Source organism: Tursiops truncatus, chromosome 20 (assembly GCF_011762595.2).
Source record: "Tursiops truncatus isolate mTurTru1 chromosome 20, mTurTru1.mat.Y, whole genome shotgun sequence".
Taxonomy (NCBI): Eukaryota; Metazoa; Chordata; class Mammalia; order Artiodactyla; family Delphinidae; genus Tursiops; species Tursiops truncatus.
The window spans coordinates 43,747,367-43,759,862 of record NC_047053.1 but is presented as its reverse complement, the minus strand read 5'-3'; the positions used below and the strand labels follow the sequence as shown (position 1 = coordinate 43,759,862).

The window sequence follows — 12,496 nt, the reverse complement described above, 5'->3', positions numbered from 1 at the left end:
AAAGGTGAGCAAGGTATAGTGAGAAAAGCCTAGGCTTGAAAATTAGATAAACAGAGGTTCAAATCAGGCTTTGTCACTTATTAGCTGAATGATTTAAACTCTCACCTAAATTTCCTCATTTCAAAAAGGAAACAACTATCTACCTCATAACCGTTTTTGGAAATTATAAATGAAATGTGGTAGCACAGGTACACATATACGTGGTAGGAACTCAATAGAATTCCATTCGTTCCCTTCACTCTGTGTAGCAGATATAATGGGTTAGATAGATTCAAGAGCCATTCTACCCTTCTAGTGTGCCTTCCAGCACTTCAGAAGTTCATCAGCTAAAAGCTATTCTAAGACCTCCTTTAGGTTCAGCCAGTTAGATGCACTTGTGTGAGATCTGGATGGCTTCCTGCTGTTCCTGGGCACAGTCCTAGAAGCCTTGGTTTTTCTGCTGCAACACCAGCAGAGACCCCACACCTGATCTCAAGACACAGGTGCAGGTATCCCTGTGTAAGTGGTGTGTGGACAGAGCACAGGGGCCCTGTGCTTCTGGATCCGGTGGCTTCCTCATTACAGAGGGAAGAGGAGCTCTGCAGTGTGTCTTTAGACTTAGAGTCTGTTTCTCACTCTTCATGATTTTACAAGCCAGAATGTGCACCAAATGCCTTCTTCCTGAAACTAGTCAGAGTGGATTCTGTTCTGTGCAACTGAACCCTGACCAATACATTCTGGAACGAAAAGGTATTACATATTTGACCTACAACAAACAAAAAATGTCTCTTGTGAGGAACTGATGAGAGAGAAAGAAAAACTCTTACATATTGATGAAATCCCACACACTAGTCCAAACTACCCCCAGGTAGGCTGAACTACCCTCGATCTGAGCATCAGAGCATCTAGGGTGAGACCTCCCCGGCACAAAAGATCCCTGGCCCCTCAACACCCATTCTCTCCTTCACTGCTGCCACTGAACTCTCCCCTGGTTTTGCAGGTGGGATGGGACTAGCTCACATGAGGCCAGCACTACAGACCCAGGAGGGGCTGGGGGAAAACAGCAAAGGTTTTCTGAGCTTTTATTTCCAGCCAGAGACTTTCACTTTTTCCAATACACATTGCTGCCTGCCGAGAGCCAGCCTTGTTATCTGATGGGCAATGGGCCAGGGGCTATTGTGCACAGGCCCACAGCTTGGGGCAGGAAAGGGAAGTCTCCCCAAACCAATGGCTATCAGAGGAAGCGAATGGAAAAACCAGGAGTTGGCAGAACTGCTCCAGAGCATTTTCAGTTTTGTTTTTATCTTCATTTCAGAAATTAGGGGCTAATGAGACACACAACAGCATCTGAGAACGAGTTAGACAGGGGACCTGAATAGGACAGGATACTGAACTGTAAGACTCACTGATCCTCGCGTATTTACCAGCAGGGACAACAGTGAGCCAGACAGCACAAACACAGTGCTATGCAAGACACAGCTCATCCTAGGTCTCAGAAGGCAGGCAGCTTCTCTGGGCCACCCTTCCCTGGCATTCCAGCCTGATCTTGCTCTAGTCTCATCAGGGCACTTACACCAAGGGGCCCCCTCTCAGCACCAGCTGAAGTAAAAGAACAGAGTAGTAATCCTGTGCTCAGAAGTGCTCTCTTCTGAACAAGGATTTCAGCTGCCAGCTGTCTGCATTCCTCTAGCGCTTGCTGGCTCTCTGCTTACCTCCTTGATCTGGGGCAGCAAAACCCTTACCCTATGATACGGTTGATTCTTTTGCTCTGTCTTCTGACTCAAAGCTGAAAGCTAGGTTCTCAGACTCTAGCCCTTCTCATAGGAGACTCCTGTCAGGAAGCTGATGCAGTCAGGAAGTTGCCTCCACAGGGAGTTAGTTCTAGGGCTTTGGGTCAGTGTTAATGTGCAGGTCATTGCAAGTACAAAGAGAAAGCTTTTTTTGGCCATCGACTATTTTCTCTAAACCTTGTTCTCTCTTAGGGAGCTGATGAGGGGAAGAATCAAATCTTTTTTTCTTCTTCAATATCCTCGCACTGGACCAGGTTGTGCAGAGCAGAGCTCCGCAATATTTTCATCTCGTAAGACCTTGAGAACATCCTGTGTTTCAACTTTCAAAACTCCCATTTTATTTTGAAGTTGTGACCACCACTAAACAGTTTCTGGTCTCATCTAGTATCACAGAAGAATTTTTAGCAAGAAGGAGAAAAAAATCCTGTGCAGTGAAGGCAGCTGACCTTTTTGTTTCCATGTATGTGGTCACTACCTCTGCAGTCCTGGTTTCCACTCTTGCATATCTTACCAGGACTGGAGGTGTGCACTGTGTATAGCTCTCTAACTTGTTACTGCCCGGGTGTCACTGTAAGTCATCTCATCCTTTCAACATTCCTTTTCCCTCTGCCTGAGTTTTTCCTCCTCTGTTCTCAGAGGAAGAGGGCTGCCCTCCTCCTTACCAAGGCACTGTAAGCCCTCTGCCTGGACTCCCCAGTTCACTCCCAGCAGGAGTCAGCTCCCCTATGGTCCCCTCTTCACCACCTTCAATCTCCTTTTCAGCTGTCTTTGTGCCTCCCTTCATAAACATGCTCAGATCTCTAGCCTAAAAAATATCCTGACCTTATTTCTGCCACTCCCTTAAGCCACTAGCCCACCTCTTTTTTTCTTTTATGGCCAAACCCCTTGAAAGAACTGATTGCCTCTACTCATCAGGTACCCATTCCTTAGTGGGGCAATCTGGCTTGCCCCGCTGTGGGACGCAGTGGCAGGACGAGGAGCGAGATGGAATAAGAACAGAGGCGAAGGACTTAAGATACACTAGACCAAATGGGAGTCAGATGTGGCAGGGACAAGTCCTTTAGTCGATGGCTTAAGGGCACCGCCCACTGCATTGTGGAAGAAACAGTGCTTGAGCTCAGCTTCAAAGGTGACAGAATTTCTACAGGCAAAGACACAAGGAAGGGTAAATTCGCGTAGGGAAATTCCATTTGCCTTGTCTGCAGATCTTCCCACAGGGGTCTCTCTTTTGGGTTAACACATTCCCTAGTAGTTTTTTTAAATTTATTTATTTATTTATTATTTATTTTATTTTATTTTTAGCAGACTAACTGGCTTGAAAAAAACCTGGAATTCAAGGTATGTATATTATGATGGAAAAAACAAAAGGTGAACAGGATAGCTGGTTTCAAATATCTGAAAAACTGTCATATGAAAGATGTTATCTGTGTTGCTCAAGAGAGCAGTACTAGAGTCAATGCGTAAAGTGAGAGAAGGCAGAATTTCGCTTCAAAATAAGGATGAACGTCGAATAAAGAGAGCTGTCTAAAATTGGGTTGGGCTTCCTTGCACTTCCTCATTACTGAAAATGTTGCAGTGGGAGCTGAATGACCTGCATGTTTAGTCTTTCACTCATATGCACTGGTAGCACAAGTACATTAATGCTGGTGGAGGAGGAGGGCAGAGAAGCCCCTCCTGTAGGTGGGGAGTTGGATCACTAAGGCTTCTCATTTAACCCCATTTGTATAGCTAGGGCTTCTCCTAGTCCCTCATGCTTAAACCTTGACTTCTCTCTTTCTGTTTCCTTCTATTCCAGAAGGCCTTACCCTGTACCAGCACAGCAAGCACTCAGACATTTGTGGATGAAAATGACAAGTTTGTGTCTCTTACTCTTGGTCTGTCCTTTCCAACCTGGCTGGTACCATGTAACGTCTTCTTCCCACCTTCTCTTACTTTCCCTCCTACTTCTCTGGTCACTCCTTTCCTGCGTCCTTTGCAGGCTCATCCTCCTCTAATTGGCCACTGTCTGGGTTTCTAAGGCTCAGTCCTAGGCCCTCTTCTCTTCTCATTTTGTAGTCTGTTTAGAAACTCTTATCTGGGCCCCTGGCTTCGACTTGACAATTTCCAATTGTTTCTACCTCTGGTTTTCTCCCCTCTGAGCTAGAGATCTGTATAGTTAGCTGCCCATCTGCTATCACCTCTTGGCTGTCTCTCTTTTTAAAAAAAAAAAAAAAAAAACACAAATATGTTTATTGGTGAATTGATAATCATACCAAAATATCCATAATTATACCAATTCAACCTGTCTAAAACTTAAGGTCTGCCCTTCACAGTGCCTGAAACCAGGCTCTCTTCTAGTCTCTGTCTTGGTGAAAGGCACTGCCAATTACCCAAATCCACAAACCAGTAATTTACGTCCTGTTCTCTCAACACCTGAAAATCCAATCCAATACCACAGTGGTTCGTAAACCTTTTGAACTTAGAACCCTTTTCCACTTCTAAAATTTGGGACACCAAAGAGCTTTTATTTATACAGGTTATATCAATTGATATTTACTGTATCAGAAATAAGGGTCAAAAAAATTTAAAACACAATAATACACAAGTACACATTCCATTAGCCATAGAGCAATGACATTACCTCAGGCAGGTAACCTCTGGAAAATTCCACTAGATATATGTGAGAGCCAAATCATGTCTTAGTATTATTATGAAAATAGCTTTGACCTTCCAGATCCTAAAAGGATCTCAGGGACCGCACCCCCCCCCCCCATGTCCCTAGACCACGATGCCATGTCCTGTTGGCTTTACCTTCTAAATGCCTCAAATCCACCTGTTCCTTCCTCTCTCCACTACCCTCACTAGCCTAATCCACGCTTCTGTCTTCTTTCACCTGGACCACTGCATTAACTAATACGGTTCTCCCTTGGACCCATGCTTGCCCCCCTGTGATTGGCTCTCCACACTGTATGCAGTTGGAGCAATCTTTTCAAAATACAAATCCGAATATGCCACCCATTCCTCTTCACTTAAAAATCCTAAGGTGTATTTTCACTGCTTTCAACGTAAGGACCCCAAGGCTCAGTCTCCCTCCCCAGCCTCAGCCCATCCTCCTTTCCCTTGTTCTCAGCTCTCCAGCCCTCAGGGCTTCCTTCTGGTTCTCAAACACACCACACTCCCTCTACCATGAGGCCTCCGCATGGGCAGCTCTCCTGCCTGGAGCTCTCCTCCCTATATCCCCTTTGAGTAAGTCCCCTTCAAGCTCTGGGTCACAGCCTATGGCTTCTCTGGCCCCGAAATCAGGTCACATCCTTCTGCTATACGTGCTCCCAGCACCACACACCTTCTGGTCGCAGCCTGTAATTATAGATGAATCACATCATGACACGTAAGGTCTGACTTCCCACAGGTGGACAAGGGCCATAGGGACGGGAACTGTGTGTTTTGCTTCCCATGATTCTGGCAATTATTTCTTGAATGAATAAATGAACAAATGAGTAAAAATGCAGTTTGACAGGGAGAGGGATACAATAACAAGACAATGTGATAAGCATTAGGATAGAGATGGGTACAAGGGGTCACTGTTCCCAGTGGCTCTCCACTGCCCACCGAACAAGCCCATGTGCAGACAAGGGTCCCCAGCCAAGGCAGGCATTCTTTCCCAGCCTTCTCTACTTCTCCAAATATCAATACACGAGCCAATCTGAAGGATAAGTGGGATCTCCACCAGCAAATCACTGAAATGCCCTCTCCCCTCATCCTTGCTTATGGAAATCCTCCATAATCTATAAAAATCCCAGAATGCATTTCCCAGGTCGTTCCAGTTAGAAATAATCTCTGCCATTTTCCAGCTTTTAGAAAGGCTGCCAGGCTCTGCCTGCTTCTCTCGTCAAACCCACCACTCCAAACCACCTGGGGTTCTCAGAAGCCACCACCTTCTTCTGTGATCGTGCCTGGCAGATGCCCTTTTCTGTGCCCGGAGTATCTGTCCCTGCACTCAGTAAATCTTCCTTAGTTTGTCAGCTCTGATGTTCCCTCTCTTTAGCGAAACCTTTCCCCAAAGTCCTGGGCGCCGTTGGTTACTGCCTGCTCTGTGCTCCCGCACCACTCTCAGCCTCCCAGATGCCTCCACCATGGCACTCATGCCAGCCCAAAGGCTGGTGCCTAATGCTTGCTGACTGAAGGAACCCAGGATCTGTGTGTGCTGGGAGGCTGTGTTGCCCATTCTCTAGAGAGATAGGAACTCGTTCATAGAAATCTTACTCCCCGTAAGATTTTAGCACTCTCAGACAAGGAAATTCCATATACGGCCCCTACAGTGAGGGCCCAGCATGTAGCTTCCACACACAAGTCACAGGAAATTGCTCAGGAGCCGGAGGCCCAATCACTGCCCTGTGTCCATCCTCACAGCTTACTCTGCAAAGGAGCAATGCTGCCCTCCTCCAGCCCCTTGCTCTCTACAAGGGCTCTGGAACAGAGGCCAAACTAGCAGAGATTCCCAGGTTCCAGGGCACCTGGATTTTAGGGCCAGAGATACTCTAGATAAGGTTTCCTTGTTGGGGTGCTGGCTCTCTCCTCAACCAGCTTATTGAAAACGCAGCCACCAATTATCCACAATGTTAGGGAAATATGAAACACATATACAGACTTTCAGCTTGGCAACACTTACTACCAGTGCTTGCTAGGGTTCCAGAAATTACTCAGTGAGGCAAAGTCAGTGCCTCAGCAACACATTCTTCCAGCTGCCCCCCGAGGAGGCTTATCACTCCCAGACAAGCTCAGTGACAGGACTGATGCTCAGACCTCCCCAAGTTCAGCTCAGGATCTCCAGAGAGCAGTTCAGTTTGCTGCAATTCTACCTGTATGGATAGAACCTGTATGGACAGCAGCAGGGGTCTCAGCGACGTTAGGGCAGCAACCTCAACAGAAATATTGTTAAGGCCGGACTTCCCTCTTGAAACAAACTGCACAATTCAAGAAATGAGCTTTCTCCTCAGACTGTGGGAAATGGGATCCAGAGCAAAACTGGATTGCCTGGTATAAGGCACAGACCTGATTTAGATTCCTTTCCTGGGGAGGCCCGTCAGCAGCTTCGTAGCTTTCTTCCTAATGAGCCAACTGTATTTACTATGTCAACAGTCTCCTGCCCTTCCCAGACAACTTAGTTTGACTCTCCAGGAGTTTCACTGGAGAAACTTTGTCCCATCTTCCTTGAAGCATTAGGACTCCTCAGGAATCACAAGCAAGAGGTTTGATGTCAAAACTCAATCTTGGACCTGATTCGTAACTTCACAAGTCCCCAGTCCTTTGGGGAAAGAATGGTCAAAAACGAGGGTATACTGCTGCTGGAGGTCTTCAAGCAGATGTTTGAGGAGATCACTTTTTCAGGACTGTTGAAAAGGAATTTGATTTTGCCACCACATCATGAGAGTGTAAGCTCCTGGAGGGTCAGGACTCCATCCCAGTCACTTGTCTATTTCTTCTCCCCAAAGAAAAGCATGGAACATTATTCTGAACAGCGTAGCAGTCAATAACGTTTGATGACTGTTTTTTAATAATTTTTAAAAAGAATATTTAAAAAAATACATGGCCAGATAAATTAGATGAGAGGAAAAAAGGGGTGAGATACTCACTGACAGAGAGGTGCCTGCTCCTGGGCTCAGGGGGCTGGTAGATGGTATTTATGTCTCCCGCAGACTGGGAAGCTTTGATTCGCACCTGCCTGGACACCCCGGAGTGGGGAGGGGAACTAGTCTGCAAGATAAGAGGAAAAAGGCTGAGCTCGTTAAGCAGGCAGGCTTAGAAAGGCCCCCCGCCCCTCCCTGGGCCTCCCCATGCTCTCAGCCGCCATCACGCTTTCAATACATGAGCTACCCAGCTTTCCCTCAAATCTCACTCCTCAACTCATCTTGGCAAATCACTGTTTACTCAATGTAGTTATCCAGCTTCACTGATATAGAGCACTGAGACTCAGTGCTCCAATTTATTAGGTGATGACCCAGACACAGAAGAATAACAGGCATTCCTGTAATAATGTGCCAAACAGAAAAGCGTTGTAAATACCCTCTCATAAAACTCTCCAGAGAGCTTGGGAAGAATAGCAGGAAAAGCAGGAAATTATTTCAGTGGCAAGATCACCTGCCACGTGGGGGGTCAGAATGGAGAATGGTGGCAACTTCTGCACCAAAAATTCTGGTTGATAAACTTAAAAAATAGCTTGATATGCTGCTTCTTCCCCAACCATAATCACTCCTGGAAAATTAAGGTAAGAAGGTCTCAGATGCTTCATATTACTGGGGTTTACATGTGAACCATCTCAGGATTGTGTTCATCTCAGAAAGGCTATCAAGGCACCATTCTGCCAGAGGTCAAGGACTTCAGAACAGGGTCAGCAGCCTTGCCACATCTACCTCACTTTGCACTGACCCTGCTGGGCCTCAAGGTGAGCCCTTGAGAGAAAACAAAGCAACAGAAAGGGACCCTTGCACTGAGAAAGCTTAAAACTGAAGCTTGAAGGTGAGCTAAGTGATGTCAGGATGTGCTCATAAATAAGCAGAGCACTGTGGAGAGTGGGAGCTCAGAATTTATAAATAATTTGGGTCAAAGTTTCTACTTGTTTCTCTCTCTCTCTTACCTCCTGTAAGAAAAAAAAAAAGGTCCAACCTAAACAAACTATATCCTGTCCTCCAGGAAAAAGGCTTCCCGCTCTCAGGGCTAAGTTCAGCTGCCAAGCAGCCTCCTCTAGTCCCCCCACGCCAGACTCTATCACATGCAGGGCTGTCTTGACAAACTGTCTTGCTCTAACGGGAAGTCAGACCAAGGGGAAGTGAGTGTTCTTGCTAAAGCCTCCAATGTGCAATAGCTCTCTGCCGAGGGTCAGAAAGGAAAAAACAATCAAAGCCACACGCTGGGGAAGCAGGCCAGTGAAGGGCAAGGAAAAAGCCACAGCCTTAGAGTCAGAAAGAGGAGAGCTGCACGCTGAGCACCCCAAGGACACCTGCTTAGACACGGGGCCTTACACAGGGTGGGAATTCAATACATCGTGGCAACATGAATCTGAAACGTATCAAAGAACATAGATTCTAAACTCTCAATTTTAAATCTAAAAGCTGAGCCAGGAGAGGAGGTTCAACAGCCAGCACGAGCGTAGGTTTCTAAAACGAAAGGCTGACTGTGGCAACAGTGGGAAAACAGATGAAGGGAATCAGGGAAGGTTTCAAAGCAGGGCTTCTCACATTTTCGTGTGCACACAAATCACCTGGGACCTTGATGAAGTGCAGATTGTGATTCAGTAGGTCTGGGCTGGGGCTGAGAATCTGCATTTCTAACAAGCTTTCAGGTGATGCTGACACAGGGCGGCAGCAAGGTCTTAGGAGGTGAGTCACACTTGGGTTTAAGGCAATGGTTCTCAGCCCGAGCCGACCAGCAGAACTGCCTGTGGGGTTTTTAACACCTCAGGCCAACTACAACAGAATCTCTGGGGGTAAGGCCGAAGGACTGGTGTTTTTTAAATCTCCCCCAAGTGTTTGTAATAAGTCAGTCAAGTTCAGAAAACCCTGATTTAAGGAGATAAAAGAGAATGGCATGGTAAACAAAAATGAGGTTGATGCAAGGATTCAGGGAAACTTGAACAAGACCTAGAAGTGGGCAAGAGAGGAAGGAGGAAGGTGGGACTAGGAAAAATAAAAGGGACCTGTAAGAGAGTGAAAGGAGAGCCAACAGGTATAAAGTGTGTAGCTGGCAGAACATTCTAAAGACAGCAAATAGAATGGTCATTTCATTTGACCATTCAATGAAAACCTCACTGAAAGGCTCTGGGGGTAGCAGTGTGCTGTGGCCGACACAAACAACATGAAAAATTACCAGGGAGCCACATGCACAAAGACTGCAGTCACTGGAAGCGAGGAGATTAGCAGAAAAAGAGATTATAAAAGTTGACCCACAAATCATCTCGATAAAAGATTTGGTGGTGTCAGACAAAGGGAACAGGTGGATTCAATGATGCAGGGGGAAAAGAAGAGGTGTGTGTGTGTTTGCTTTAGTTTGGTTCACGGAAACATGAGCTGAGAAATGGCACCTTGGATGTCACTAGTCCTCTGCTTCAATGGTGGCAACGAGACATTTCCATGATAGACCATGACAGTTATGATAGCTGTGGAAGCATCCAGGTTATTTAATAGATTTACAGCTTTAACATCCATGAATTTATTAAAAGCCTTAAAAAAATCTGCTTTGAAGCTATACAACTTGAATAAAGGATGCCATGTTTATACCCCTTATACAAATTCTTATTTCCATTTTGTTCTATGATAATCCTCAATATTCAAGGGGCTCATCCAAACTGAGATTAGGTGAACAAATCTGTGTTTTTATTATCCCTGCTCTTCAATGCGTCACAGGCTTTGTTTATACATAGGTATGCTTCGGCTTCCTTTCCCGACTAAAGAGTTCCAGGCTTTTTAGGCCATACACATATAAAACTGACCCCAACCCCTTAAAAAGTTTGTCTTCTCTTGGACCTTTCCTAGCTCAGTTAACCTTCTGAGCTGTGGGGAAGAGAATGACACATCTCACAAGTTTTCCTCACGGGCAACATTATACTTTCTGTTCTGTTTCTAATGAACTGTGAAAGAACCTGGGTGAGGTTTTCCAAGGACTACAATAATTCTAAGATCCCTTTCCTGGATGGTATCTAATACATACTGGACTATAGTCAGAACATCTGGATTCAAGACCAGCTCTGTCACTATCTACTGTTTCACCTAGGCCAAATCACTCTAAGCCTCAGTTTCCCCAGGGGGTAGACTGGCGATAACAGATGCCTAACCAACCACTCAAAGCTGCAAAAACCAAATGAAAGTTGAAAGTACCTTATACATGTAAAGTGTAATGATTTTTAAACAGGGGCCAGACTGAAGGTATTCTGCCCAACAAGTTTCGTTCTAACTTCCTGCACTTGCCCCATTAGTTTCTTGGAAAACTGAAAATAATTACCATTTAGATTATCCTTGATATCTTGAACTTAAATAGTGTTAAATTCATTGATGGGAAATTTGGGAAGTGGGCAACATTTAGATGAGAAGATTATAAGTTTACTTTTGTCAGAGAGAATCTGAGGTAACAAAACAAAATGCCATTCACAGTTTAAGATGGTTGGGTATTTAGTTTTTATCATATGCAGGTACAAGTGACAACAGAATGTTAAGCTTGAGATTATGTTATGACAGTGGAAAGGTCGAGAAAGTTATAAGAAAGTCAAGAGCAGAAAGATAAATTAAGAGTTAGATGCACACATGTTTAGAAAAGAAGTCTGTAATAGGAAAACAGCTAAGAGTTGATGGCCCAAGGCAGAGGGCTAGGGCAGCAAGAACTACTGAAGGAGACGGTGAAGTATCTTAAAATGGCAGTAAAACCAAGGCTAGAGAAAGACTCTTCAGATTAAGAGGAGGTTCTGTGATTGCCCAAATCCAGGAGTTCTCAGGTAAAAACAATATTGAAGCCTAAGACCTGGCCTTGGCCAGGTGCGATGGGAGGAGTATGACTTTCCACCTTGGTGAGGGATGAAGACAGAGGAAAGATCAGAAGCTGTCATAGAAGGATCAATAAAAAAGGAATCTGGAGAGTAGAAAGAGATAGTACATTTAGAAACAGGAATAAGAAGGGAAGTAAAGGTATAGGTGATAACAAAAGGTGGATGAGTTGACAGATTGCTAAAAATGGAGGAAACTAAGTAGAGAACAAAGTGGCTCACAGTTACCATCAAGAGGAGATGAAGACCAGGTTGATATGGTATCCTGGAGAAGTGTATGTAAAGTGTGATCTGTGGGCTGGTGCCAGGGTACAACCTGCGGTGTATACCAGTCCTCAACAAGGTAAATACCAAAATGGAAGAGTAACTCTTTAAGCACTTTTACAACAATTTGGCAGTGACTCATGTCTATTGAACTTAACAATAAAAGTTGTGGGCTTGTATTTTATACGTCTCTAGTTAAATTTTCCATTTCACTTTTCATGTTTTTAAAAAAGAATTCGTCCATAAAAGATTAGAAACTAGAAGAAAACTGATATTTCATCACAAACAGAGAAGCACTTCCAGAAGTAGGACTCCTAAGCACGTAGCAATTTTGGATCATGATACCTCTGTTTATTGAGAAGCCTGAGGTCTAGCTGAGGAAGTCCTCAAGGAAAGATTTCATCACCACCAATGCCACTATTAGTCTTAAATGCAAATCTTTATAAATGCAAAAAAAGGAGTAGCTTAAGTGTTCCAACAGTAGCAAAAATGGTTATTTAATTAAATTATGGTATAGCCACTCAACGGACTTATGCATCCTTATAAATTATAATCATGAAGACTGTATATTAACAGAAAAATGTACATGACAATGTTAAGTGAAAAATTAAAGTAGAAAATTGTATAAATACCATGACAACACTTATAGTGTGTATACATATGGCCAAAGAGGGGCATATGCAAAAATCAATCAATGTGTTACGGTGCTAGGATTATGTAAGACGGTCCTCTTTTTTTTTTAAGTTTACAATAAGTTATACTGACTTTATAATAATTTTAAAAAATACACATCCTTAGAGAGAGAGGCATCAACGTGGCACTTATTTTATGTGATATCTAATGCCACACCATCAGTGTCAGAGCTTAGATGGTCATCTTTCAAACAGCTCTGGTGTTGCAGCAGTATCTGCAGCTGAGTGCACCCCTTACTGGATGGGAAAGCGAATGCAAAGAA

At 44.5% G+C, this 12,496-nt stretch overlaps 1 protein-coding gene across 6 annotated transcripts in view; it reads right to left on the bottom strand.

The window, feature by feature from the left end:
• The window catches only part of MAP3K3 (mitogen-activated protein kinase kinase kinase 3), a 71,670-nt gene that overhangs the window by 15,317 nt on the left and 43,857 nt on the right, over positions 1 to 12,496 (bottom strand). For all 6 annotated transcript variants that reach the window (XM_033846826.2, XM_033846827.1, XM_073798232.1 and 3 more), the window contains one exon: positions 7,382 to 7,502. In XM_033846826.2, coding sequence (XP_033702717.1) covers positions 7,382 to 7,502 — 121 coding nt within the window. The remainder of the gene's footprint in view (positions 1 to 7,381; positions 7,503 to 12,496) is intronic.